The sequence below is a fragment of the Alternaria arborescens genome (assembly GCF_004154835.1).
Source record: "Alternaria arborescens strain FERA 675 chromosome Unknown contig_3, whole genome shotgun sequence".
NCBI classification, from domain to species: Eukaryota; Fungi; Ascomycota; class Dothideomycetes; order Pleosporales; family Pleosporaceae; genus Alternaria; species Alternaria arborescens.
In genome coordinates this window covers 722,076-749,795 of record NW_021167858.1, presented here as the reverse complement: position 1 = coordinate 749,795, position 27,720 = coordinate 722,076, and the positions used below count along the sequence as shown (strand labels likewise).

Here is a 27,720-nt window from a genome sequence, read left to right as displayed (position 1 = left end):
GTATCTTGGAACACCTCTACATACTGCGTATGGCGCTTGGAAGACTCTTATGCCTACATCCACGCTTTCCCTTCCAAATTTCATGAGGCCGTGAAGAGTGGCTAACGTGGCTGCGGGAATGATACCGAGACGTGCTGACTGGGAACCGTAGAACGAGTTTAGTATTCGGCGTTTGTGCGGTGGTTGTTCGCCGTCGTAGGCGTTATCTTCATCGTTGTGTTTGCTATCTTGCGGGTCTTGTTGTTGTCTTCGATAACACAATCCAAACCCCAAGTCGACATACTTGTCTTCCTCGGACCTTCTTCTTTTCGTCGGTACCATGAGGGTTGAAGAGAAGCCGTAGCCTTTGCAGAAGGTTGTTTCGATCCCCGGCATTGCGCTATGTACTTCTTGTTGTTCGTGGATGCGCCGAGTAAACAGAATCAATGCGCAGGCTTCATGCTGCACGTTGTGGTATGCTACGGCTGCCGGCGTTACGTGGACAAAGATGGCAGTGGACAAAGGTATCGCGTGGCACTGTAGAAAGGGAAACAATAGACTAGGTATCGACGTGAAAGATCGATGACCAGGCATGACAACAAAGAAAAGAATGCAAAAGGGAGGTAATGACAGTCGCTACAATATCAGCTGTGAGCATTTTTGACGTCAATGAGTCGCTTTGATGAATAATTCCACACCCTACGATTCTTGATAGGGAGGTACCTGCGCAAGTGTTTGCGCAAGTGTTCCCCCGTTGCTATCTCTTGGTTGTTCATAGCTAAGCTGTGTCGACACCCATTGATGGCGAGTAATGCCGCGAGAGCCAGCATTCATCATGATTCATGCGGTGAACGACCTGTTGCGAACGAGACGAGGATTTAATGGGTTTCGGATGATAAGCCGAATAACTTCCGCAGGGATGTGGCGACCACATTTCATGGGAAGCGTGTGTAACTGAAGAAGAGGCATTGCTGTGAGAAGGAGAAAGAGAAGTCAGAGTTGCTGATCTCGCAAGCCTCACCTACAAGGATTACGTCATGTCCCCCTTAGCCTTGCGCTAGTCTGCAAGCTCAGGAGTACGACGAAGCTTAGGATCCACCACCGAATCAATCTACGCGACAATAGGACTATCTTGATCAAACCACCTCACAATCGGTTACTCGCTGCTGCTTCATGAACAGAGTGTTAATTGACCAGCGCTATCGATTCGGCGTTACTCTGCCATGCACCCCTTAAAAACCCTCCGAGCATGCTCAAGCCACGATGTTCGCCTACCACGCAGAACGGCAACGCCGAGCGTCTAGAATGTGGACTATGTGTTCCCTTATTTCCACATCCATCCGACGATACCAAGTACGGCATAGCGTGGGTTCTATCAACCTTTCGCAAGGCTACACAATGCTAATTGAGGCTGCGATTTCGAGTAAAAACTCTACTTCTGGTTGGAGGCTTGCTGTTCTAGAGCTGATTTGACTGTGTTCAGTAAAGCATCGCTGTGGAATATATGCATACAGTCTCGATACCGCTTGTATGCACCATGGGCTCATCTATGCATGAAGCAATGAAATTCTATAAGACCGTCACACGTGCCTTGTGCTGTTGATCAACTGCACGAGTACCTCAACTGCGTCAAGATGAAGGCTTTTTCAGCAATTCTTATTGTGCTCGCCAGTGTTGGACTTGCAGATGCAGCCGATTTCTGCGCCCCACAATCCAAATCTTGCATCAAGCTTCCTCAAGCTTCAGCCAAAGTCTGCTCATCACTTATCTGTATGAATCTCCAAGAAAATGTCTGGAGTAAGATACTTACGTTTCCACAGCCAAAGCCGGTCTAAAGTTAACAACATGTTCTAAACCCAAATCTACAATCACCAAGACAACGACTGTTCAGCCATCGACGACTCAGACTGTCACTGTGACGCAAACAGCTTCTTTCACTGTTGCAACGTACGTACTTGGCAAACCATGGGTTAGGATCTTCACTAACTTACGCAGCAATGTGCAGAGAACCATCCAAAAAACTGTTACGAGCACTACGGTCTCTCAAACCACGTTGGTTCAGACGGCCACGAGCACTGCACAGACAACATTGATCATACCTGTAACAGTGACAGATTCCCAAGACGAGACAATGTGCGTACCATCTTTTTAACAATCAGTCTATATGCTGCGACTGACCGGTATAGAACAACTACAATCACCTCTTCGATACCGTACCAACAGGAGACATGTGCTGCTGCTACTCCAGTGGTCCGCAAACGTCAAAACAATTACAAGGCATTGGACATAATCCCTCGTGATTGCTGTACGTAACACATTGCTTGAATAGGTACAAAAGACTGACAGAGTGATAGCGTGCTACCTCACAAGAACAACCACGTGCGGCCAAACCACAACAACGTCAACGGTTACCAGACCTACCTCAACTGTACGCGTGACGCAGGTCAAGCTTACCACCGTTACCAAGTATAATTCAAAAACCTCTGATGTCCTTCAAACCGCAACAGCTGTCGCTTCTGCCGTCTCAACCGACTTTTCGACAACAATTATTGCGATCACCGAGACACACTCTTTGACTTCTATTGTCGCGACTATTACAACAAGTAAGAAACGTTATCCTGATTGTCTGGCGTCGTTGCTAACATTGTGCAGCGACTACTTCCACAGCAACCGCTACTCAGACTGTTCAGGCTGATCCCTGCGCCGATCCTGTCCTTTACACTTCCACCCGACCCGACTATCCTGGTTCCGTCTGGGGCGTATTGTCGGATTCCAACAATCCCAAGGACTGCTGCTATCGCTGCTTCGGCAGCAACGCAGGATGTCTGTTCTGGAAATTCTCTAATTTTGTTTGTACCCAGTATGTCATCCCAAACAAGATGGATGCAGTTTCATGCATCACGAAAAGCTGCCGCAAGGGTAGACCATCACTTATATCTGCTGCTGGTGATGGAGCGACCTATGGTGTGGGGATCTGCGCTGCCGCGGGGTTCAGTGGATGAACTCTATCTCCAAGTAGCGTTATCAAACAGGTTAATGTAATTGCTCTTCATTGTATATAGTTATTAAGTCTTCCTAGCGAGGAGGTCAGCTTTCTTAGACCTCATGCTTTCGAAAAATCCTTGCATCATAGCCTGATCGATGCGGCCAAACTCCCACCATCCCTCTTGGGCAGCATCCGTTGTCCCTACGTACACCTCTCTTGGATGCAATCGAGCGCATGGCCACAAGCCGTAAGGTCGAACGCTCAACGTCGCTAGAAGTGGATACAACTCTTCCAGGAGTAGGCTCGACAACACCTTCATCTCGCCCTTAAAGCCAGGCGCTAAGGTATCGATCAGTTCCCGTGAGAGCTGATCAAACGTCCCATCTACAAGACGCACATGCCCGCCATTGCAACCAAATCCAGGACCATACGGAGGCGGAGGCCGAACTTGCTCTTTGGGCGACTCAGCATATGACGCATATGCTTGCTTATCGATGACAAGGAAGTCTTGAGTCCACATACGCCCGAGCGTCGGTAACATGGTGAAGGTCTTCTTGAAGTGTCGTTTGGCAGCCGCCACATCACCTTCCGCGATTCCAAATTCTCGCCCATCGATGACCATGATTTTATGCTTCCTGTTGATGCTGTCGAATCCTTCGATCCAGTTTCCAGATCGTGAGACGTCTTGAAGGAACTTTTTCTCGAAGGTCGCCCATTGCTCATCGGTTTGATCGTAAGTTAGGCGGTAGCAAACAAAACCCCACGCATCCGGGTTCCGAGTTACATCTCGCGGATTCTTTGCGTAAAAGTCCATGCGCTCACGTAGGATTGTTATCCAATGTTCCTGAGTGGGCTGTTTCGGTGGACCACAGAGGACTAATCGAATCTCGTCGCGGTTTCTCTTGCCTTCTTCGTAGTGGCCAATGAGATTTTCGGTGTCCCGAAATCGTGGATGTGCTGGCTTCGTGAGTTGCTGAATTGGATCGAGTAGTTCCTCCATTGTCGGTTGTTTGGAAGCTTGCTCAGCATCGGCTTTGTCTTGCGCTTCAAGGATAGCTATCTGATGTTTGAAAGACTTTGCCGCCATCATCTTTCTCCAGGTATCATGTCTCTGTGTTACTGGGAGATCCTTGAAGGCGTTGGAGGCTGTGTATCCCTTGAAGCCAGTCATGGGGATGCCGATGGTGTAGTCCAGTCTGGTGAGCATGCCTCTGAGATCTTGTACACACTCGTAATACTTCTTGCCTGCTTCGCCAACAGCTGCTTCGTCAGTTCCAGCATCCTTGAGAGCATCCTGGTATTGCGCAAAAGCGTGTGCTTGGACTTCATCCACGCGATCTACAATCCATCGATGCGTCCGTTCTGACATGTTGGTTGTCAAGTCGTTCCAGTATTCTGCCCACATACCGGCCAGGTTGAGTTTCTCTCCAATGCCGTTGTTTTCGCGCCGAAGGTTAGCTGCCTGCTCGAATTCGACATATTTGTCAACCATCCAATTGAAAGCGCTCCTTGTCCGGTTTTGAACCTCATCATGATTGAACCATTCGAATATGTAATTGACGTCCTTGATCAATTCGAAAAGGTTCCTGTAGTTCGCAGGGTCATCCATCTTACGCTCTAGCCAGCGGTCTCCGCTGATTGGCACCATACCAAGCAAGAGCTTTGCTTTCAGAGGACGTAGACGAGCAAGAAAGCCGATATGTGGCGGGGCTTTGAGTTCCTTGATCTCTTGTCTCATGATCAATGGGGCAATCCGATCCATACAACTGTAGTGCAGGTTGTTGTAGGGTGCTGGAGCCCACTGGCTGTATGAAGCATTTAGAAGGCCCCACTCTTCATGCGTCATGAGTGGAAAAGAAGGACGGCCACCGCTGGGTCGAAGACCACCAGAAACGTAATCGCCAAACGACTGCACATGTCGCAACGTTATAAGGTCCTCCTCTAATATCTATCAGTATGTAATGTTAAGATTCTCAAAAGCATCGTACCGTAGATAAGATTAAGAAGCTGTTCGTGACTCCATGATGCATGGTCACCAAACCAATCCTTCATGTGCTTCTCCGCTGCGTTAATATCCATCTTGCGTAGACCCTCCTCCATTTCTTCCTTCTTAGTAGAAGAGGAAGATGAAGAAGCCATCTTTGATGTTGAAGCAATTTGTCGATAACGTATGTTCGGATGGTGTCTTTGAATATATAGTAACGAAGACGACGACGGTGCAAAACGAGCTTTACCACAAGCGGGTGTGCGCCAGGCTACAGTACGCAAGGCGTTTCGGGTCAATTGCACCGTGATCATTGAACGGAGGCAGTCAAGGCACTATGAATTGACAAGCTGGACGGAAAAGGGTTGCAGCCTCAGGGTGAATCCAAGGCGCGCCGCCCTAGAACCGGAAGGGGAAGGCGTGAACGCCACCAATCTCCGCCACTAGGCAGCGATCTGGAGAAAGAACATTGGAAATAGCGACCAAGCTTCCGATTTCTCAAGCATTCCTTACTGTGTTTGCTTTTATCCTTGAAAGCCGTACTTTGGAAAGTACCTCTGCTCTTGAAATGCGACACGAAGCAGGCGTGATATGTGTGGTCCTGGAGTGGTCAGTTTGTACATCTTCGAGTATGATATGGCGGAGTATGGGCACCACGGAGTTGTGTAATGGAGGAAGAGACAGCAGAATTCACATGATGGAGAGAAGGACATGCGCTAGGACAGCACGATGACAGCATGGCCTCCTTCAACAAGGGGTAGATGGAACTTATCACGGTGCGGCCTCTTTCTCAGTTCTTGATGATTGTGGTGAGCGCTGCTCAGCTTCTAGTGATACAGTGACTCTTCCAAACTCGCTATCGATTTGGCGAGGATGTGGCAGCAGTTGCCCCCATAGTACTCTCGGACCGCATGATAGCCTCCTCGCTCTCATTTTCGATCTCTGTAAGACCCTCGACCCCGTATTTCCTGTTACTGATTGACTTGTTTGTTATCCCACGAAACGGTTTCATCTCGAACTGTCCACTGTGCGATCGACTGTAGAGTGCGCGAGGTCCGCTAGAACTCTTCTTATGGCTTCCCGCGCTACTCCAAATCTTGGGAAGGTATGTCCTGAGAAGCACTTTAAAAGTGGACGCCGTACTGCAAATAATGGCTGTACAAATGTTTCATCAGCACTGGAGCGTTGAGAGCAGCAAGGAAGAGACGCACCGGCGTATATCTCGATACTACACCAATTCAGTGAATCCGCCATATAGTACCAGATGTCTGCTTCGTTAGAAAGAAAAAGCACATAATAGAATCGTACGCAGCCAGCTGCCACTGCGACCAGCCCAACGCAGAGAATGGCGCACAAAGCGATCTTTTGACTTTGTGGCATCTGTAACCTCCAGACAATGAAGAGTGGTAGGATGTACATGGCGAAATCTTGGATGATGCTGTGAGATACGAAAGTCAGCAAAACAATATCAACGAAATAATCAGACTGGGCAACACCTACTTCATGATGCCGTTGATGTTGAAGAACACCTGTTGCGTAGTCTGCTTCAAGCACTTCTCCGGATGTTCGGCCTGGCCCACAGGATTCCAAAATAGGGAAGGTGGTGTGCAAACAAATAGTAGTACAAAAAAGGTTACGATCGAAAGGGCGGCCACCCATGCCATCAAAAAGTATACAATCCACCTCGTACGCCGTCGAGGGTCTAGTCTTCGGTAAAACACTAGGATGCTGAACTTGACTAGGCAAATTGCTACAACGTACAAAAGACGTGTGGCAAGGTTCGCTTTCAGCATGGATGGAAAATCCTCGTTAGGGATGTCGAGCGCTATTTGATCGTCGGCTGCTGTCTGACTGGATGGATCTACTTCGGCTACTTACTATGGGTGCCTACACCGTACCAACCACCTACGGATAGGAATATTAGTTAGTTTCAGGTTCAATAGCTAGAGTTTCATTGCCGGAGAGGAGACTCACAAATCATGTTGGCCATAGAAAGCGAGATCGTGAAAAGTGCACCAGATAGCATCAGATCTAGATTTGATCTTGTTAGCGGGAAGCTTACAAAGGTTTCCTGTGGCAGTGGACTTACAGTCTTCGACGGCTAAATGTAATTTCATCAAGCGTATACGCACGTAGATGCGTAAGAAGATTATCACACTCGTGATAACAATGAAAGAGATACCGACTGCGAACAATGATCCTTGCTTAGTTCCAGCCTCTAGCCCACGAGACTGCATCTGATATGACAATCTTCGTAGCAGAGACATATTCGACATCTTGATGCGCGTAAGACCAGGAGACAGGACGGAGTTCGTTGACCACCAAAACGAATGGAAATGCGAAAGGAGTTGGGGCACGAGCTACATCTTTGTGGTCACTCGGGCGTGCCGACTGTGCCTCAGAGGCTGGAAAAAGAAACAGATGATCACAAAGTCTTCTGTAAATTGCCTTACCGTGTCGACCCGATGCAAAGGTTCTGGTTGTCGATGAACTCGCTTCTATCTTAGCATCTGCCAGCTACGCACAGCCACCGAAGCTCGAAATGACTTCCTATCATTACCAAATCCCAGTCTATCTTATCGGATATAACCAAGTTTGAACTGTCAGCAAGGTTGGGGGGAAGGGAATAATGCAAAACTCGGCATATACTTCAGAGGGACGCATGATTCTCCTCAAAGCACTAACTCAATAGCGTAATCCCCCCGTGCCTCCACGCCGCAGCTAGATCCTTCGCAAGGAACCCGCTGCCTCGGATCGCATATGACACCAATGGGATGCCATGCCGGTGGGAAAGAGAAGAGGAGTGCGTAAACGCCGCAACAGCCAAGACCTGTTGGTACATCGTACCGCTAATCATGTATCGCTCTTCAGACGGTAGACGAGCCCTAGCAGGACATTAGCTAAGAGCGTCTTTCCCCAGGAAATGATGTTTTGTAGGTCTCAATTGAGGAACCATGTTCCGAACTGTAACGAGTTGCACTTATGGGATAGCCCCATTTAATACCTCTCTTCCAACCCATTGAGGGCATAGTGTCGTGAACTTCACATTGTGTATGGTGCGCCTGTGAAGAGCTCAAGATGCCGAGGCTCTACGGAGAACGTTCTGTTTGATGCAAACGAATATTATTAGAAGAAAAGCAAGGCTCCAGGGACAACAACTTCATTTGCGAATTCTGAAATCCTGACGCTAGGCTAACGCCCCGAAAGAATACCGTATTGGGCTTAGTCTTTGATGGTCTCTGAGGACAAGCATGATTCACGGTGTCTTGACTTCAAACCTTCGATCGCCCAGCACAATGCAGATTTTGTTGAGATGAGAGAACTAAACGCTCCGAGCGATGTGTTACCAAAGACTTACTTCTTGGCCCCAATGCAGCTCTCCATGGTCACCATCCGCCTGTTCTCCTTCAGGGCGACTAATTCAGCCCAAAAGTCCTTCTTCCAAGCATTTTGCTGTCGCTTTGGCTCCCAGCCTAATAGCTTGCGTGCTTGCACCGCTTTCGTAGCCTTATGCCCGCCCCAGCCACGCTCCGCGATATCGCGACGGCCTGCGGTGAGCTTGTCCGCGATTTCATGCAGTGGTACAAGTCTGATTTCCTTTTCTTTGGGGGTATCATCGCGTGGTAAGGTACCATCAGCAAAGGCTGCATCCAAGCAACTCTGGTTGATCTCCTTGATGAGGGTACGGCCCACTGCTGAGAACATGATGCCATTCCTGCCAGATGGAAGATAACCGACGCCGCGGTCATCGCGTTCAAGGATGGTGCGTACGAGAAGAACATATATATCGGCGAGATCGATGACGTGGACCCAATCGAAATTCGCAGTTTCGTTGAGCTTCCAGCCGTAGCCATGCTGTACAACGTACATCATGATCAAAGGAATGACTAGACCTTGGCGGTTGAACAGGCCAGTGCCTTCGCCAAAGATGCAAGGTGTATTGACACTGATAGCCTGTACACCAGTTTCAGCAGCCGTATTCAAGACACCGACTTCGGTTGTGCGCTGCGCGTATGGCTCCATCTCATCGAGCGCTCCCATGAAGTCGAGGATCCTTCCACGGTCTGTTTCATCATTCCACTCGCGTATCGGTCTTGGGGGTTGCGTCAAAGGACGATCGGATAAGTTTGTACAACCGGATATGTGCAACATCCACGGTGCGGGTTTATCGGTATTGATACCGCGTGCGAGACCATTTACAAAGGCAATGGCACCTTCAGGAATGAAACCAGAGCCAGTATTTATGACAATATCATAATTCGAGGCTGTGTCTTCAATGAAAGCCGTGTCCTCAAGGCCAGACCATCTGATGGTATTAACGCGAGAACCGTACGCGTTTCTGAGTTTCACAGCCTGCGCTTCGTCGCGAATGAGGAGATCGAAGGTGAGATCCTTGATGCTTGGGGCAGTACTGGCTATAAGTTGAGAAAGTACAGTACCGCCAACGTACCCGGTTGCACCTGTGATAAGAATTCTGCTCATGGTGTAATCAAGAAGAAGGTCCAGGCCTGATTCTGGAAAGAATCTTGGTTATACAGAATGTTAGATAGATATCTCCGTCGCTTCGGTTGAGATGGCCTTCCCTGCGCAATCTAACTCTCGTGCCTGTCTTATAGTGGATCTCGAAGTATGGGATGCGAGCTTGGCCATGTATGAACCTTACAGATCAGGAAAGGACTGCGTGGCCGCTGAAGAATTGTGGGGCGTCCATCCAGTTGGTTTCGTAGCATTGGCCATCGATGCTTCCTCCTCATGCAAAATCTCCGCACACGGGTCACTGCTTTGCATACCCTCAGCCGGAATCTGGTCATTCTCCAACATAACATCGGTCTCTGTTGACGTCTGGCCAATTTTCAACGGAGGGACCGAATCGACTGGCAGTAACAACCAACGCAAGAGCAGCTGCGGCAAGAGAAAACGAGTTGACTGTGATTCGCATGATTTGCAAATCTCGACTTAATCCTTCGGAATGGGAAATCAAGCTGTACCGTATCTGGCAAGTTCTCCATAGTTATCTGAGGGGGACGCACCTATGCGGCGCAGTAAGAGCGGTCAACATCGCAAGTCGAAGGAACCAAGTAACGCATCACCGTTACGAGAATAGGATGGAATATTTGATCGTAAATCAAGGGGCGTCGAAAAAGAGGCTGACGGCCCGGAATGGCAGAACGCTACATCGTTGCGACCAAAGAACCGTTGTACGTGCCTGGTTCAAAGGCTCCGGTCGACTGAACTTGTTGCGTTGCCATGGCCGCATGATGGGACGGAGTGGAGTCGCCGCCAAACCCCCATGCGTGGAAATGAGAAATCGAGTGATTTACCCTGTGGTCGGAGACGCTGTGGGCCTGTGCACGGCTCATATATTATCCAAACAGATCGAATGCAGCAAGCTCCAGCTATGTCTCCGATCAAGCAGAATGGTGTAGTATGAATGGCAGGAAATTCTGTTGAGGTGGTCTTGGTTGCGTATATATGGATCGAGTCTTGCATAACACGATGTGTATTGCCTGACTTCACACTCCTGAGCTCATCCACTCCTGGGCTAGCACGGGGCTAGCGGGTAGCATGACGTAATTTGCGAGATGTGCGAACCCATCAATATCGACTCCTTAGATTGATGTTTCTCAGTTGATTTAATCCTTTAGTGACTAGATCTAGTTGTTTCACCTATCGCTAGGTAACGCTTCGGAATCTTGGGGCGCTTTCAGGTAGGTGACTTTAGGAGTTTCTAGTATAACTACGATCTGGCTGTCACGTATAGGGAGTCTGATAAACCATCAAGTCGCAGTAAAAAGTGTTAATACTACACTATACTAATCCAACAGCCAAGAAGCGGAGCTAAAGTATGGTCGAAGCAGAAAGTAACTAGAAAACAAAAAAGCAAATAGCTGGTTGACATCATAAGTTTCCCTTCCGATTCACGCCGCTGATGTCCTTCACTCTTTGGAGGTGCTTTCCACCATTCTTCTTGGTGTGTTGACTGAGTGCCTCTAGCACACCGCTTCGTACCACATCTTCGCGCTTCTCATCATTTCGGTGAAGAAACTCAAGAAGCAGGGGTATGTACTTGAAGTCCTTCGTCGAACTTACATGCGGCTGATCTCCCGTGAGGCTAACGTACACATCCTTTATGTAAGACGCAAGCTGTGTACATTCTGGCCAGAACGTACCCTTAGCAAGATGTGCCACCGCGTCTTGGGCTTGCATAAGCTGCGCGAATGCTTGAAGAATTTCACGAGGCCCAAACTCGTCATGGCTGAGCGACTCGTCGGTTTGCTGATCTCTCTCAGCTTGTTGCCTTTGTTCGTCCTGTTTTTCAGAGGCATGGGTGGGCCGGTTCGAAGTCGGTATGATCGGCGGCGAATCCCGTTCTGACTGCGAATCTGTTTGTGGAGCATTCGGCTGCAAAGGAATTCGAAAGTCTCCCGTGTTTGCGTCGCCTGCTTCTTCCAAATTTATAGCTGGTCTAAACTTGGCCATCGATTCAGAAGTCATCCCAAATTCTGATTTAGTCTCAGGTCTAGTAGCCACAACACTCCAAGCACTCTTTTCTTTCCTCAGATGCACAACGAGAAAGCTCACCATCTCCTTGAAATTGTCGGTCGAGCAGTCAGAGATCCACCTTTGCAGGAAGTTCTGGAAGCTTATCAGCTGCAGGAATTCTATAGCTCTACCTGATAATAGCATCAGCCTTGCCTGTTTATAGAAATCGTGATAGCTCGTTGGTAGAGTGTGCTGGCCAAGAATTGCTTCCAAGCCAAAGAACGAGATCAGAAAGTCCATCTAGGCCCAAGAATTCTTCAAGTATCCAAGAGATGTGATTGCCTTATAGAATATTGCTACACTTAATGCTGCTGGCTCGCCTACTTCAGCCACACCTACAGCATCGCCAAGCTCCAGCAAGATAGCTTGACTTGTAAATCCGTTCAATGTAGGGTTATAGTGGAGCATCAGCTGTGGTGGAGGTTTGTGGTTATACTCCTTGCCTATCTCTGTGAGAGAGTCTTTCCTCACGACGGTGTCGATGATGTCGGTGGCAACGCATATCTGCAGGGGTATATAGAGTTTCCCAGCAAACCACTGTTTCTTCTGCAATTCAACGTGGTCGGCGACATCAAGCAGCGCTTGACCCTGGCGGAAGAAATCGTTATTCTCGTTCAATTTCAGTATAACTCGAAGCAGTAAGTCGAGAGACACCACCTCCCAAAACTCAGGCTTATCGGTTTGCAAGGTCTTGGGCAGGGAACGTGTCAGCGCATCCGTTACGCTATAGCATTGTCTGCCTTCGATGCGTTCCATGATACCCATGGTCTTACAAAATTTCACCAAAAACAAGCCACCTGACGCCTGCCATTCATATCGTTGAATGTTGTTTGAGGCCTCGATTTGTTCAACCGTTCGCAGTTTAGTGGATGGGTCAGGTGTCGGAAGTGGAGGCATGTCAGTTGTCGTTGACATGTATATTCTCACAGCGTTGTTTTTGAGAGTCCACATAGTGAGGTAACTCTCCAAAGTTGGCATGAAGAGAGTCCCAGCAATATCTCGGGCTGACGCTTGTCGAACTGTGTTGCCGCCCTTCCTCAGCGCCTGGCCGTGGAAGTTCTCGTATAGAAGGTAGAGAAGACCAATGATACCAGTATCAGGACAGCCAGGAAGACGGACGAGTGGAACCTGCTCAGTAACTTCGATTTTCGATACTTCTGCCCGAACTAACTGGTATACGAAACCAGTGATGACTCCGCTAGCAGCGGGCGACAACTCACTCGCATGGCATTTTTCCCATATGTCGAGAGCATCTTGTTGTATCCCAAGGAGCAAGACATTGTGGCCCAGAAAAGTCTCAATGTCTTGTTGGTCGATATCATCCTCTTTTATGTCTAGATCGTGTACTGCAGGATCCAATTCGGAGAAAATCCCGCTATTGTTCTGCGCTTCGCGTACCGCGTCGTCAATCTCTTCGATATATAGATGACGGAATGAATTTGAGTCGTACTTAATCGACACAGGAGAAACGGTTGATTCGTTTTGCCGCTGGGAAAGTCGGCGAAGAGCGACTGTCAACATGCGGAGAACGTCTTTAAGGACAGCATTGAATGCAACGTGCCTGCTGCGGTTCTCCTTGATCTTCGGATCGGATTCAGCCAGGGGTGCCCTGAGTGCGATCTTGGTGTCCCTCAACAATATGACATCCCTGAGATGGTGGAGGACGCTGTTCGAGATGAGGGCAACTTGAGGAAGATCGTTGGCGATGATCTCTCCGCATCTCAAGAAGACGGAGATCTTCATATGGTCGGTTGGAGTGTCTGAGTCCGTACAACACTTCTTTATCGAAGACAAGCGTCCAGTCGACTCGATCGATGCTTTCACCAGATACTTCTGGATGTGGTTGGTGCCATGCTTCAGGCGCGTTCGGTCTGACATGCTATGATACGTAGCTGTGTATGACGGGTTGTCAGAATTTTGATGACTCGCACAAAGCCTGCAGGACGGGTACGAAGGTCTTGAATTCTGCTGGCAGCAATGAGTACTGGTGGTCAGTTGTGTAGCAGTCAAGTAGAGAGAATATTGAAAGTTGGAGTTTGGTGCGTTCGTGTATGTATATAAGGTCTGTAAGGGTAATCAGGGGATAACTGAGGCGCATTGTCCAACGATCAAGAGAAGGAAGGGTCGACCAGTGCCCGTGCAACAGTCGTAGAGGGTGAATTGTATGTCAACGATCAACGTGACCAGTGCCACTGCATAGGGTGTGCTAGACATAATTTCAGACTCAAAGTCAACAGTGAAATTGGATAGACAAAAATCTGCAGTACCCGAACCACATGGTCTCATTTAGGTAAAGAAATTCCAGCCTCGACTCCAGGCTTCAGTATCTTTACTCAGACCGTACATAGAGTTTGCAGTCAGTAATCGGGCCCGATAAACAATCTTCGTACATTCGGATAGATGTGACGCTTATTTCAATAATACTCCGGCCGGATTAACAAGCGAGAAGGTGAGATCGAGGCTAGATGGGTCTATACATAGATTGTTAGTATACTTATACTGTTCTAACCTTCGACTTGTTTGATGATCTTGATCGAAACGAGTTTGCGTCCACGTTGTACGTTTGCACTGCCGATCACAAACGAACTGTCTCGAGTCGCCCGACCGGCTTGGAGACATGGCGGAGCTTGATCTGGCCAGTTATACAGAGAATCCGTGTGTGACGGGTGGCTACAGTTCATCAGCTCCTCTCGCGCACTTCCGTATACTTCTTTCCTGCTATATCTCGTCTCGTAAGCTACGCAAAGCGGGACGAAGATTGAATGACTTGTGCTAATGATTTCGGAACGTACAGCAGCGTACTTAATAGCTCTGCAGCTAGAGACGCGTGACTTGACGCGTCGTGAAGATCGACAGATCCAAACCGCGCGCGTAAAACTGTAAGCCATGAAATCTTCCAGATGCTCTTCATTTTCGTAAATATTGTTTGCGATAAGAGAAGAACGTAAAAGAAAGTTCGTGAGACAGACAATGAGATGGGACGGAGTCGCCACCAAACTGCCAGATCCGAGGTGGCTATGCGACGTCTTAGCGCCTGCACTCTTCCCGCCGACTAACCCAACCTCCACAAGTTCGGCAGCAGCTTCTGCATCATCATCGTTACTTCTGCTCACCATCTTAGTTTTTACCCATGCAAGCGGCCATCGTTGTTCTTTGACCATGCGATGGAAACATAGACTATGGGACACCAAGCATCCTCACCAGAGGCTGAGTAGCTCGCTATACCTGCCGTCCTTTCCGAATACCACCATCATCGGCATCCATATCCGAACCGATCCACCATCATCGCCTTGCCAAGCGGGTGACAGCGATCAACGTCATATGCATCAGAGATGCATTTTCATCAATCTCGCATATAGTCAAATGATGGGAATGTCCCTCATCACTCACTGTAGATCAAGCCTGATCATCCCAACGTGCAATGTCCGATATCAACATCACAAACGAACGACCATCATATCAAGCCGTCTTCTCCCTCGATGTCATCACAGCAGCTGGAGCCCTGATTCTCCTTGGTCTAGCATCCAGACCTACGTTCAAGCGAATCAAACAACGACGCTTTACTGCGCCAGGCAAAGAAAACAGTGCTCGTGATGGTCCATTAAAGACGACTTTGGGAACATACCTCTTTCTCTGGCCAGCACTTCTCTGTCTCTTCGTCGCCTATGTATGTCGCTTCGTATCCGATCTCCTCAAGACGAGCGGAACGATCGATTACACTAGCGACCTCGGTTGGAATGGCCGTCGAGCCTATACTCTCATAGGGAGTGAATACTCTTCCAGTATCTCGGCTCTTACCTTCACTACAACACTTGCCACAATATTCTTCACTGTGCTGCTCAATGGCGGAGTCTGGATTCACTCCAGTCATGTTCAGGAAAACGGCACCGGTATTTCCACACCAAAGACCATGTCGCGTATCTGGAATACTTTCATCATGCTTGCCATGCTGGGTACCGGTGTTGCAGCTTGGGGCTTGGGTATGGAAGCAAGGGATATCAGCACTGGTAGCTCCGGCCCAGATGCACTGTTGTCTTGGTCAAATGTTATGAGCCATGACCGTGCGACAAGAATCACATATATCGTACACGAGGCTATTGTTGTGGCAGCTAGCTTGAGCGTCTCGGCTGAGGTATTGAGGGAGTATGGGACAACGAATAAGAATGCTCATGGTGTAAGTCTATCGCTTCGCAGTGCATCACCTGGTACTAGTGCTAACATCCTGCAGTCGCCCGAACGCCACGACCTCGCTCGTTTCGCTTTCGTCGTTGTGCCGCTTATTTGGCTTCGCGACATCTTCATTATCTACGATATCATACTTCTTTACGTTGACACCTCGGGATGGTCAAACAATGCTGTTCTGGCTACGACTTTCTTGCTTGTCATCTGCAGGCAATTCGCTAATTTGGCCATTCTAGGTATGGTGCTTTGGGGTGCTTGGAGGATGGGGCGAAGTGTTAGTTTGTTTGGAGGAAGTTATGCTTGAGCGAGATGATCACTTGCGCGACCGAGGCGTCTAGGACTTTGACACGACGCATACAGTAATAAGTGCGTCTTCCATATATGGATGGAAATGTAAGATATGTGGTTTCAGTGCATACAGATATTGAATGGAATGGTGATAATGACGAGCCTGGATTGTGTGCGCTATATTGTCATCTATCTAGCTATGCTACTATGTACGGGAGTGATGAGCCCGCCAACACACGCTCTTGAAAGAAGTCTCAACGCTGACAGCCCACCACCGAACCTTGCACGTGATTAAGCTCGCTGAGTCTCAACACCCGATTTGTATGGGTTGACTGGGGCCTGTGTCTTACCAATGTGGAAGAATTGCCATAGCTCGTGTGCGGAAATCGTTTGTCGCGTTTCCTTGTAGAACTCGAATACTACTTCAAGAACTGGACCCATTCAGCTCTCAGTTGAACAATCTAAGGATAACATCACCCTCCGCTTTGCGCTTTCACCTTACGTTTTGGGCTCACGATGGGGATGACGTTGGAACGAGTGCGTTGATGAGGGCAGCGCACGAGAGAACCAGGGCAGGTGAGATCCATATGAGCAAGTCGGAAGAGACTAGCAAGAGAAGCGAGCGGCGTTGAATGAGGAGTTTCCGTTGTTACTGGTGGAAATGCTTTTACCACGGTATATGAAGGTGGGAAAAGGCCTGCTTGATGCTGAAATGGATGGCTTAGGCAAGCGAGGATCACGAGACAGCCATTTCGAGCTCAGACTAGGATAGAAAATGACCCAGAATATGCTGTGCTTGGAAATCTCGATGGAAAATACTGAGTTCCAGAGGTAGAACGTAAAAGTCACGTTCTATCAAGTTTACGGGGGCAGTCATTGGTTCGGATCGTGATTTTGATGGAGTAAAGCCCGTGTGTACGAGCAGCTACCCTGGAAGGATGTGACTGATCCGTCTGATAACGATATCTGATGAGCGCTAAGCTTTGTATTCCTATGGTATGAACGGCGTCAATCCACGGATAGAAGACGTTTAGAGCCTATCTGGGAAGTGACCAATGAAAATGCTCAGTTTTACGATCTCAACCAAGTTCCACCATCGAGCTTAACTTTTAGGATCAGATAAGTATTAGTATAAAGCGATTCATAAATGCGATATGATTTTATCTGATTCCCCAAACCTTCAGTTGCCTTTTAGCCAAATCACAATGCCTCCAAAGAAAAATGAACCCAACGGCCCGACCGCCACGCGCAAACGGAAATGCCAGGAAGATGACGAGATTCCAAAGCCAAAAACATCATACAGAAAGCTAATGCCTGCTTCTGAAAAGCCCAGGAGAAACCCAGGCGGCACAATGGTCCTGGACCAATATCATACTCTTGGACATGGTCCAGTTTCGAGGCCTCAAGGTCTTGCCGCTGGTCCCAGTCCAGCAATCAACCAAGAAGCATCTGGTGCACCATATTTTCCTCGCTTAGTGATCCCTTACGGAAGCCACAATGAGCAGGAAGCTCGAGATCGTATCTCAAATCTGTATCAAATGGGCGGAATGGGGCCTGCTGTGTCCTCATCAGGAATGATGAGCTCTCAACCACCACTACCACCAAGCCAAAATGTTGTTGGCTTCGGAGTTCCTACCATTTGGCATCCTGAGTATGAAAGAATGTTCCAGGAATCCTTGAGGCGTGAACAAGGGGGGTTCTTGAGTGAGCCCCCCAGTATGTTCAATCTCAATATGGATGGGAATTACAACGGCGCAGACTTCGGTTGGATGAATAACACGGTCATGATGGATCCACAATTCTTCCCACATCCTGCTCCACTGCAAACTGGTTACGAAAGCGCTGTAACAACGCCGGACACAATCTTCTCTTCGGATCATGCTCCTGCCTCCTTCCCAGGTAGCTACGATGGAACCATTGACCCAGCTATCCTGTCATCCGCAAACGAAGTTCTGCAGAACGATGACATGACCATTTCGATGAATGCTGCCCATGCGTTTAACAACACTGAGGAGGGTGGTGTGGACATTGGCTTCAACGACCTCCTGCCTCAAATCCAGGAACAACAGTCGCAACCTCAATTCCAAGCTCAGGGCATCGACCTCCATCAGGAAGGAAGTCACAACCAGCAGCCACCAACATATGCCCAATCGTATGCTTCAGGCTACGTTGACAGCTACCCTTCGCAACAGCAGCGACCCTGGTCTATGCCAATCCACGCCAACGGCTTCCCTCTGGCACAGCAGCAATCCTGGTATATGCCAAACTACATCTACGACCCTCCACAACAGCAGGCACTACCTTCGTATACGCCAACCTTCCCCAATGTCTCTCTGCAACAGCAGCAGGCATTACCACCGTATGCGCCACCCTTCCCCCATATTCCTCTGCAACAACAGCAGCCGCTACCCTCATATGCTCCATCCTTCCCTAGTGACCCTCTGCAACAGCAGCAGAGACGACACCCAGATATGTCTCCTTACGCCAACCGCCGCCCGCAACAGCACGGACCAGCTCCACAACGCCCTTCATGGTACCAGTCCTCCCATGCGTCGCCCGCTCATTTCAACAACATTGTCGGCCATAACATCATGTTGAACCATGTCCCCTCATTGTCATCGTTGTCATTGTTGTCAAGGGTGCCATCGTTGTCGGTTCCGTACGAAAATCCCGCCAGTCCTGATATCGGACAACAAAATCATCTGCAACAACCGCAGGTGGAAACGACAAGCGGACAGAATGAAGCGGCGAAAGAAGGGGAGGAATTTTTTATCGAAGATCTTGTTACCGAGGATACAAAGGAAGAATAGTTAGTAGCGTGCGAACGAACAAACGCGCGCAACAACGACGTGCCCTTACTTTCTTTCCATCTAGTCGTCGACAAGAGGATATGTCATGCTGTCAATATATATACTCACTTCCAACTGACTTACTAGCGAGAGCCTTACTCATTCTAAATTTCACTGTGTTTCATACCTAAATGTATCTTTCCAGCGATTGTGTGCGCGACAAGACAGAAGAAAAAGTGCGTAGGAAACGCAAAGTTAGATGTTCGCGGTAGCGATGCCGACTTCGGAACGGTTCGGGGTGGGAGCAACCGCCTCCCGTGGGTAGCGTCGACCCACACGCAAAGGGACCGCTAATCGGCCAATGAAGATGGCTGAAAGTCTCTTACGCTCCCATCACTTATGCGAGTGAACTTGTCCAATACTTCAATATGGTTTTATTATTGGTATCTATGTCATCTTATCGTCGTTTTTCAACTTCAGGACTTCCCTAGACATGGCCATGTCAATATCTAGCCCTGAGGAGACGCCCAAGTTATCTGGTCATGGACTGTCTCACGGTGAAGCCACCTCCTCCAGTATGTCAACGTGGTACGCATATCATCGGTCGCCTTCTAAGCCCTCGACATGTTCTCGCCCTCCTCAGCCTTCTGGAGACCGTACTTCTTGAGACTATGAAATCGTTAGCAAAAGCTTCACGTTTGGAAGGAACGTGAACTAACCGGATGCTCTGGATGGCAATGAAGCCAGTAGTGTCCATTGGGCTGAAGTTGTCCAAAGTGTCCATGGACGCCTCCTCCTCAGAGTACAGCTTCTCAGTCTGGCTGGACCTGCCCAAGACGTACTCATTGCCCTTGTACAACTTCATCCTGACCTCGCCGTTGACCCTGCGCTGGGAGAACAACAGACTGTTCTCGATGAACTCGCGTTCAGGAGAGAAGTACATGCCGTTGTAGAGCTGGTAGCTCCAGTTGTGCGAGACGAACTGGTCGCGCAGGTTGCGCACCTGTGCATCCATAACGAGACCCTCGAGATCAAGATGGGCGAGGCGGAGGATGGTCATGGCGGGAGAGTCGTAGCAGCCGCGGGACTTGAGACCGATGAAACGGTTCTCGACAATGTCGATGCGACCGATGCCGTGAGTGAAACCAAGCTTGTTGAGCGCAACAAAGAGCTCGACAGAGTCGGTGTAGGTCTTTTCTGGGGTGACGACCTTGACGGGGATACCCTTCTCGAAGTAGACGGTGATGTCGGTGGGCTCGTTGGGAGCGTTGAGAGGGGAGTCGGTCATAGTCCACATGTCGTCGGGAGGAGACACGTCGGGGTCCTCGAGGATACCTGACTTGTTAGTCACACTAATGCGATATCTGGGTGTTTCGCCATACCAGCTTCGTAGCTGCAGTGAGCCAAGTTGGCATCCATAGACCAGGGCTTCGCCTTGGTAGAAGTGACGGGAATACCATGCTTCTCAGCATAGTCGAGGAGATCTTGCCTGCCCTTGAAGCGGTCGCAGAATTCGGGCAACCTCCATGGCGCAATGACCTTGATGGTAGGCTGGAGTGTGTAGAAAGCCAGCTCGAAGCGGACTTGGTCGTTGCCCTTGCCTGTGCAGCCGTGCGAGACGAACCCGCAGCCTTCTTGTTGCGCAACGCGGATTTGTGCGCGGGCGATGACTGGGCGGGCCAGCGAGGTCCCGAGGAGGTAGCGGCCTTCGTATGAGGCATTGCATTGAACAGCGCGGAAGCAGAGCTCCTCAACGAATTCCTTCTGTAGGTCGAGAATGACCATCTTCTTCGCACCAATCTTGAGCGCCTTCTTCTCGACCTCGTCCCAGGGCTCTTCCTGGCCAACATTGGCGAGGAAGCACACGACTTCATAGCCCTCCTCTTTGTCTGCGTGTTAGCTTGTGTTGCGTCTCTGAACACTGTTCTGGCGTACCGATGAGCCATTTCAGGATCGTGGAGGTATCGAGGCCGCCTAATGACTCAGGTTAGTTTTGCTTGCTCGGACGTGACGAGAGCAATTGGTCGTGCAATCACCAATTGTAAGTAAAACTCACCAGAGTAGGCAAGGCAGACGCGTCCCTTTGACATATTTGCAAGTTTGGAGGTATAGAAAGTGAAGGTAGACGAGAACAAGTGAGTAGGAAGAATAAATAGAAGAGGGGTTGCGGCGTCTGGGGAACGACGTACGTGCGGAGAGTCACTTGCTTATCTTATCGCTCAAAAAAAGTTCGGTGCTCAGCATCCCTGCGGGCCGATCATCGGTCTGAGTCAAACTCACCATAACGAGGCATCTAAACTTCACAACGTCTGGTTTGACTCACCCGAATAGTAAATTTGATGAACCGCATCTAGCCGGGCCCAGTTTTGGTGTATGACGCAAATGAGATGTGTTCAGGAATAATATTCAAGTGGTATATATCTCAACGCCAGGTATGCAATACTCTTACCCAGAGCATGTAATGTCGTAAGCCTCAACAAAGTATGAACAGAGAGACCATCGTGAATCCAAATGACTTGTCGCTACTCAAAACTCAAACGCGCCTTTCCACTTAGAATCTCGGACATGCCAAGGAGTATGTCCTCCTAGAACGCGCCGCCGGCGACCCTTTCGCGTTCGTAGAAAACAATATAAGCCTTCTCGTTCTGCAAACGATTGTGTGGCGGGAGATTCCCCGGATCGAAATCTGTGATTTTGTCGTCGTTGAACGACCTCCAGCACCCTCTCGATTTATCCTTGACGAACGCGATGTAATGCCCGCTTCCAAGCGTAGCGCCAATATGCCAGATCACAGCGTAGGCATTATACACATAAGGTCCGTTCATAGTGGGGTCACTCTTGACACCCGCAAGCTGCGCAGGCCCATCTCGGGCTTTCTCCGACACGTAGCGCTCTTGTTCGAGGCTCATGGGTGGTTCGACATAGGGTCCCATATCTAAACGTTGGAGGGGGAAATTAACAGGCGTCCGGACCTTCCGGGCACTTTCAGTGCGAGAAGCACTGAAGCGTTTAAAGTGAATGACGAGCGTGTCAGGCGCGCGGGTGATAGTGATCTTCTTCACAGCCTCGCGATCCTTCTTGCAGCGAGGGCAACGCCATAGCTCATCTCCTGCTAGTCGCTCCGGCGCACAATATGAGTTTAAGCATTGGCGTAAATCGCATTCACCGTCGCGGGGAATTTCTACGCTGATGCTCCAGAAGGCTTCGTATGTTGTGCTCGTCACGCCGCATGTCTGGCATGTTAGTTGTGAAGCGTGTTGACCGGCGAATAGACCGCCAATGACAGACATGTCTCTATGTTGATACCTTCGCCACTCAATCATGGCTGAGTACTGACGGGGGAATCTCTCTCGCGTCAACTCTTCCGCATCCGAGAGCGGTTTGAGTGGTGGTTTGTTCCACGTTAAATTCAAGTCCTCGTGCATGTAATCTAGAACAAATTCGAGAAACTCTTTGGCGTCTTGCTGCTCGTCGATTCCCCATTGTGAATTGAAATGACCACATATACGCTACTCAACATTAGTCATGCTTATTCTCTGCCTCTGTTTTTAGAAACTTACTCTGAACGTGCTGGGGCGGACGGATCCGACATCGCCTTTGTACAGATTTGACAGCAGGGTTGCGTACGCCTCTGGTAGGATACCCTTGGTTCCTTTCCAATTGTCTCGCTGCAGATCACGCTGATATCGTCCGGTGAGAAACAGGTCTGAAAGCAATAGATGCCCACTAAGGCACTGCACTACAGAGTTCATGTAGCATGTGACGCCAAAGTTCAGTAATCCAGTCCGGTGCAATCTCAAGTTACTAAATTGAGGCTGCCCATTGTAAACAACATCTCGAGTTTGTTGCTGTCGCTCGTGCACGCCACTATAGCTGACCCGAGGCACAGACGGCGGTGGCCGCGAAGGTGCAACAGGTATGGCAGGTGCGACGTATTGATTGGTCGATTGGAATTTGGAAGGGTACATCATAGACGACTGTTCGGCTTCGACATCGGGATATCGACGCAGAAACTCTTCTGTTGAGCGATAGAATGGCGACGTAGGCTCCTCTTCTTTCTCGCCTTCTGCTGGAGGTACTTGAACAGCAGCACGTCCTTTTCGAGCTTCCTCCAGCCATTGTTGTTGTTCTTCCTGATCCATGGGAACATATTCGCGTCTTGATCTTCTCTGCGTATTGTTTCTCGCAATGTGGCTAGCGGCGGGTGATCGTCGGATAGCCCGAGTTCTGGTTGGACCAGCCGCCATTGCTGCAGCAGTAGAGGACATCTTCAAAGCCTGTGGGCCCACCAGATCTACCCAAGCATCAAGTCCACCTTTGAGGAGGACTGGGGGACGCTTGAGTGGTTTGTCGGCGTTGAACTCGTGCAAGGTGTCAAATAACCGCTTCAAAGCAACTTCGCTATCTGATCGATTGTGCCTATGCATGAAGTCAATGTTCTTAGTTGACTCGTCATAATACACGACTACGTCGAAGTCGGCTCGCCTATCGAACATGTCCTGTTCATCGTCTGGTGATATGATCAGACGATCTTGAAGCTGTTCGGCTGAGTCGCCATCACGCAGTGTTAGTGGCTCTATGCACATGATGTTGCGCACAAAAACATGTCCGGCGTCGTAGTCTGTCCTGTCCCGCACGTCGATGGTGAGTACATTGTACATACGGTAATAGTCGTAAAGCATGCTGGCGTCGATCTCAAGTTCCACCGTCTTACTGACAGATCTTGTTCTACCATTCGCATCGCGAAGATTTTGCTGAGCCGGAAAATACGAGTTCGGTGCACCGTTGACATTGGGCGCATAAATCGATGCGCTGGATGAAGCAAGTGAGTTTGTACGTCCTCCAGTCCCATTCAAACTTCTAGGCGTACTCCGAGGTGCGTTGATGCTTGAGGGGCCTGAGATATTCCGCGCTGGACTATAGGTAGGACTGGGCTCCTTTGGTAGGGAGGCTGCAAATTGTGTATCTAAAGGTAGTTTTGGTGGCGGTGGGGGCATCGAGAGAGGTGGTGGAGGCATGCCCCGGGGACCCATGATTCGATTTGTGGAATTGTAGTCTGCAGGTGACGGCATTTTGACAGAAAAGTCCTGGCTGGAGCGGGCGGACGATGTGTCGACCGTTGGACCAGAGCCTCTCAAGTTTGCAAATCGTTGGGCGAGGTCATTGACTCCGTTCACCGACGACAAACTCTGGTGCACAGCCCGGCCATGCAGCGATTGTGGCTTCGGTTGCACGACCGGCTTTCTTCTTGCAGAATCCAGAGAAGCCGCAGGTGAAGCTCGGCCATTCGGAAGTTCCGTAGGAACCTCAGGAAGCATCAGCTCGTCGTCTTTCCGCGATGCACTCATTCCATTTCGGTTGCTTGGTGTCGTAGCGGGTGGTACAGAGGAAGTCCTATGATGGGCGCCGTTTCTCTTGTTATCGTTCTTAATAATGTCCTTGATGCGCACAAATCGCTCTTCGCTCGCCTTGATCTCCTTCATGAGGTCGTTGAAATCGCGGTGGATCTGGCTGCGACTACCGTTGATCTTGTCGTAATAGTCACGGTGGGTAGGTATCAGTTCGGCGACGATTTGGTATGCGACGATGTATTCCCAGTAAGCGCCAGCGGGTGAGCGGTTGTTGAGCATCGTCTTGGCCGAGTTGAAATGTCCTCTGGCCCTATCCAGAAGGAGTTTGATCTATGTCTTGTCAGCGGCTGTCGCATACGGGGCGTGTCTTGGATGTGTACCGAGTGGTGTCTCAGCGACTCGGCCGTATCTGTTGCAGAGGCTATGATTTCGGCGATGGGTGGGAATGGGCCTACAGCGCCTCTGGAGTCACCAGCGCCATCGCCGCTCCTCCATCCGTCTGCGCCGGCGCCGTGGGAGCCATTGGTGTAGCCGTTCATGGTGGTGTTGGCGGGCAGAGGTCCTGAGGGCGGCCGAGGAGCAGCCGCACTCATAAACGCACTTTAGACGGTGGGCAGGCGTGCATGTTCAAGAGGTTCCAAGCAAGGCGCACCAGGATATGGTCGTGACCGTAATTGAATACGTGTGCGTAGAGAGGCAGTGTTGATCGGGGATGCGGGGCGAATCGGGTGTCAGGTGATTGGGCACAGCGTTGTGTAGTCGGGCAGTGATTCTATAGCGGCTACAATAGCAATTTCCGGGAGGAGTTGGGTGCCTGGAGTGAAAGTGTCGGGCGTGTATGGCTCTCCCGCTGTAGGCAGGGTTGGAGCATGTGTCGGTCGATGCGGCTTATGGCCGCCGTCCGGCGTCATCGCCAAGACCCTGACCTCGGACAGCTTGCTACCTAACCTTCACTACTACTATCACTGCGCGCTATATCTCACCCGAATCGCTGCGCTATTCCAAGATTCAAGTCAGCATCCGGATACACTTCTACACCTTTGATAATCTGCAAACCATCCCCCAACTGGGCGTGCCTCAACACCATGGCGGGCTGGTTCGGGTCCTCGACCACGAGCGCGCTCGACGAGCAGATCGAGCGCGCCACATCTTCGAGCTTGTACGAGCTTCCTCAAGATATACACGGCTTCTATATACATGCTGATATGTACCAGAGAGGACATGCCCCTCAATCTCGAGATATCCGACGTTATTCGGTCCAAGACAGTGCAGCCTAGAGATGCCATGCGCGCATTGAAGAAGAGGATAGGGAACAAGAACCCCAACGTCCAACTCGCCACTCTGAATGTACGACTGCATCTTTGAAAACATCCTGGATTTCTGCTGATCAGCTATAGCTTACCGACACGTGCGTTAAGAACGGCGGCGCCCACTTCATCCAAGAGATAGCCTCACGGGAGTTCCTCGACAACCTGACGTCCCTATTGAAGGCACCTCCAACCGTCGCGCCCAATAATGATGTCAAGAACAAGATGCTCGAGCTTATACAATCATGGGCGACTGCTGCTGAAGGGCGCCACAACCTGAGCTACATCAACGAGGTCTACCACAGTCTGCAACGGGAAGGCTACCACTTTCCGCCCAAGGAGAATATCTCCAGCAGCATGCTAGATAGTAGTGCGGTAAGTGCCCTCCAGACGTCTCAGGCACCTTCAGCGACTGACACTTGTACAGCCCCCAGAGTGGACCGACTCCGACGTTTGCATGCGATGCCGCACGCCCTTCACCTTCACCAACCGAAAGCACCACTGTCGCAATTGCGGAAACGTCTTCTGTGGCGCGTGTTCGAGCAAAAGCATCCCGTTACCCCATCTCGGCATCATGGACCCTGTGCGTGTCGACGATGGATGTCATGCGAAGCTTACCGAGAGATCGAGAGGAACACCGCTTTCAAGGGTTTTCGATACGCCCAGACCACAACGGACACTGTACCAGGGTTCAATGGAGCCGCGCAATGCGCGCGTCGAGGACAGCTTCGATGCAGACTTGAAGCGAGCGCTGGAGATGAGTTTGGATGAAGCCAAGGGCAACAGTTCTTCTGGCTTTGTGTCCCAGGCGCAATTGCAGCAGTCCAAGCCGACCAATGGAACAACAAAAAAGCAGCCTGAAGAGGAGGAAGATGCCGACTTGGCTGCCGCTATTGCAGCTTCTTTGGCGGACATGGAGGAACAGAAGAAGAAATACTCCACGACCTTCCGGGAACAGGCCTCCAACGCAAGCGGATCAGCACCTTTTGTTGCGCCCAAAAACGACTATGAGCTCACTCCGGTCGAAGCGGAGAATATCAATCTGTTCTCTACACTGGTGGACCGGTTACAACACCAGGCCCCTGGCACCATTCTCAGGGAGCCACAAATACAAGAGCTGTACGAGAGCATTGGGAAACTGAGACCGAAACTTGCGCGCACCTATGGCGAGACTATGAGCAAGCATGGTACGTAAGTCCTCCTGGTAGTCTGAACATCGCTAACAAGAACAGACACACTACTTGACCTACACGCCAAGCTATCTACAGTTGTCAGGTACTACGATCGCATGCTCGAGGAAAGACTGTCGAGCACATACAACCAGGCCAACGCCATGTATGGTCTGCCTGCTTCCACACAACGGCCGGCGTCCAACCTATACCCCAGCATACAGCAGTCAGGAGCGCCAGATGGGTCTGGGGAGAACTACTACTCAGGAAACGCGGCCCCTTCAAGTGCTTACGGACAACCCCAATCGCAATACGGTGGCGGCTACCAAGCTCCATACCCCAGTTTCGACAAGCGTCCACAGTCGTATGCTCCGCCTCAGGATCAATATCAACAACCATCGCAACCATACCCTAACATTGCACAACCGCCACCGAATACTTCGTATCCGAATCCAGCCTCGCCACAACTACAGCGCCAAGTTTCGAATCAGCAATATCCTCCACAACAGTCTTCTGCATATCCACCACAAGCACCACCTTCCGACGCGGAAAGCGCAAGCTTCTACTATGGTGACAGCGCTGCTGCGCAACCCTCTCAACCCCCCATGCAACGTACTCAAAGCTACGGCTCTCAACCTTCGCAGCAACAGCAACCTTCTTCTCCGCAGGCATATGCTCGTGCTCCGCCGCAGCAAACGCCCATTTCACCACCCGCACAACCTACGACTGCGTGGCAGAACCCACCATACCCCAGACAAGACCAGCCACAAGCTCCTCAGCAGGCGCCACAACAAGCACCCCCACAGCAACAACAGCAACAGCAGGCTCCACAGCAGGCTCCACAGCAGTCAGCGCCGCCACCACAACAACAGTACTGGCAACAGCAGCAACAAGCGCCTCAGCAGGCTCCACAGTCTTCGGCGTGGCAAGCAGCACCTTACGCGACAGGTGGGTATGGGCCTGAGAGTTTCCCATCTGCACCGCAGAATCAGTTGCCAGCTCAACAGCAGAAGGTTGCCGATGAGCCTTTGATTGATTTGTAGATAGGTAGACTAGGCTCTTTCCCGAGCTAAAGGTTTGCTTTGGGGAAATGACCAGTAAGTTCTGGGTTACACGATTCGTAATGGAACGGCGCGATTGAC

The 27,720-nt window shown here is 50.1% G+C and overlaps 11 protein-coding genes across 11 annotated transcripts; 4 read left to right on the top strand and 7 right to left on the bottom strand.

Annotated features, from left to right (window-relative positions):
- Positions 1–1,613: 1,613 nt before the first annotated feature.
- AA0111_g1726 (hypothetical protein) lies at positions 1,614–2,981 on the top strand (the record flags this gene model as incomplete). The annotated part of the gene is made up of 6 exons (XM_028647417.1): positions 1,614–1,749; positions 1,800–1,926; positions 1,975–2,112; positions 2,166–2,284; positions 2,334–2,582; positions 2,632–2,981. The coding sequence occupies 6 exons, from the start codon at positions 1,614–1,616 to the stop codon at positions 2,979–2,981; spliced, it is 1,119 nt and encodes a 372-aa protein (XP_028510777.1).
- Positions 2,982–3,044: 63 nt separating this feature from the next.
- AA0111_g1725 (hypothetical protein) lies at positions 3,045–5,104 on the bottom strand (the record flags this gene model as incomplete). The annotated part of the gene is made up of 2 exons (XM_028647416.1): positions 3,045–4,906; positions 4,954–5,104. 2 exons carry the CDS (start codon positions 5,102–5,104, stop codon positions 3,045–3,047), a joined length of 2,013 nt encoding a protein of 670 aa, XP_028510776.1.
- A 701-nt stretch (positions 5,105–5,805) lies between these two features.
- AA0111_g1724 (hypothetical protein) lies at positions 5,806–6,613 on the bottom strand (the record flags this gene model as incomplete). Its single annotated transcript, XM_028647415.1, has 3 exons — positions 5,806–6,104; positions 6,161–6,387; positions 6,450–6,613. The coding sequence occupies 3 exons, from the start codon at positions 6,611–6,613 to the stop codon at positions 5,806–5,808; spliced, it is 690 nt and encodes a 229-aa protein (XP_028510775.1).
- Positions 6,614–8,303: 1,690 nt separating this feature from the next.
- On the bottom strand, positions 8,304–9,431 carry AA0111_g1723 (hypothetical protein; the record flags this gene model as incomplete). Its single annotated transcript, XM_028647414.1, has 1 exon — positions 8,304–9,431. The coding sequence occupies one exon, from the start codon at positions 9,429–9,431 to the stop codon at positions 8,304–8,306; it is 1,128 nt and encodes a 375-aa protein (XP_028510782.1).
- Positions 9,432–10,847: 1,416 nt separating this feature from the next.
- Positions 10,848–11,429, bottom strand: AA0111_g1722 (hypothetical protein; the record flags this gene model as incomplete). The annotated part of the gene is made up of 1 exon (XM_028647413.1): positions 10,848–11,429. The coding sequence occupies one exon, from the start codon at positions 11,427–11,429 to the stop codon at positions 10,848–10,850; it is 582 nt and encodes a 193-aa protein (XP_028510781.1).
- Positions 11,430–11,732: 303 nt separating this feature from the next.
- AA0111_g1721 (hypothetical protein) lies at positions 11,733–13,370 on the bottom strand (the record flags this gene model as incomplete). Its single annotated transcript, XM_028647412.1, has 1 exon — positions 11,733–13,370. One exon carries the CDS (start codon positions 13,368–13,370, stop codon positions 11,733–11,735), a length of 1,638 nt encoding a protein of 545 aa, XP_028510780.1.
- Positions 13,371–14,913: 1,543 nt separating this feature from the next.
- On the top strand, positions 14,914–15,978 carry AA0111_g1720 (hypothetical protein; the record flags this gene model as incomplete). Its single annotated transcript, XM_028647411.1, has 2 exons — positions 14,914–15,666; positions 15,721–15,978. The coding sequence occupies 2 exons, from the start codon at positions 14,914–14,916 to the stop codon at positions 15,976–15,978; spliced, it is 1,011 nt and encodes a 336-aa protein (XP_028510779.1).
- A 1,189-nt stretch (positions 15,979–17,167) lies between these two features.
- On the top strand, positions 17,168–18,772 carry AA0111_g1719 (hypothetical protein; the record flags this gene model as incomplete). The annotated part of the gene is made up of 1 exon (XM_028647409.1): positions 17,168–18,772. One exon carries the CDS (start codon positions 17,168–17,170, stop codon positions 18,770–18,772), a length of 1,605 nt encoding a protein of 534 aa, XP_028510416.1.
- Positions 18,773–19,362: 590 nt separating this feature from the next.
- Positions 19,363–20,841, bottom strand: AA0111_g1718 (Argininosuccinate synthase; the record flags this gene model as incomplete). The annotated part of the gene is made up of 5 exons (XM_028647408.1): positions 19,363–19,420; positions 19,471–20,086; positions 20,134–20,634; positions 20,687–20,725; positions 20,808–20,841. The coding sequence occupies 5 exons, from the start codon at positions 20,839–20,841 to the stop codon at positions 19,363–19,365; spliced, it is 1,248 nt and encodes a 415-aa protein (XP_028510417.1).
- A 495-nt stretch (positions 20,842–21,336) lies between these two features.
- Positions 21,337–24,641, bottom strand: AA0111_g1717 (hypothetical protein; the record flags this gene model as incomplete). Its single annotated transcript, XM_028647407.1, has 3 exons — positions 21,337–22,260; positions 22,312–24,432; positions 24,483–24,641. 3 exons carry the CDS (start codon positions 24,639–24,641, stop codon positions 21,337–21,339), a joined length of 3,204 nt encoding a protein of 1,067 aa, XP_028510410.1.
- Positions 24,642–25,187: 546 nt separating this feature from the next.
- Positions 25,188–27,621, top strand: AA0111_g1716 (Vacuolar protein sorting-associated protein 27; the record flags this gene model as incomplete). The annotated part of the gene is made up of 5 exons (XM_028647406.1): positions 25,188–25,261; positions 25,317–25,449; positions 25,500–25,784; positions 25,837–26,596; positions 26,642–27,621. 5 exons carry the CDS (start codon positions 25,188–25,190, stop codon positions 27,619–27,621), a joined length of 2,232 nt encoding a protein of 743 aa, XP_028510411.1.
- Between the last annotated feature and the right edge of the window lie 99 nt (positions 27,622–27,720).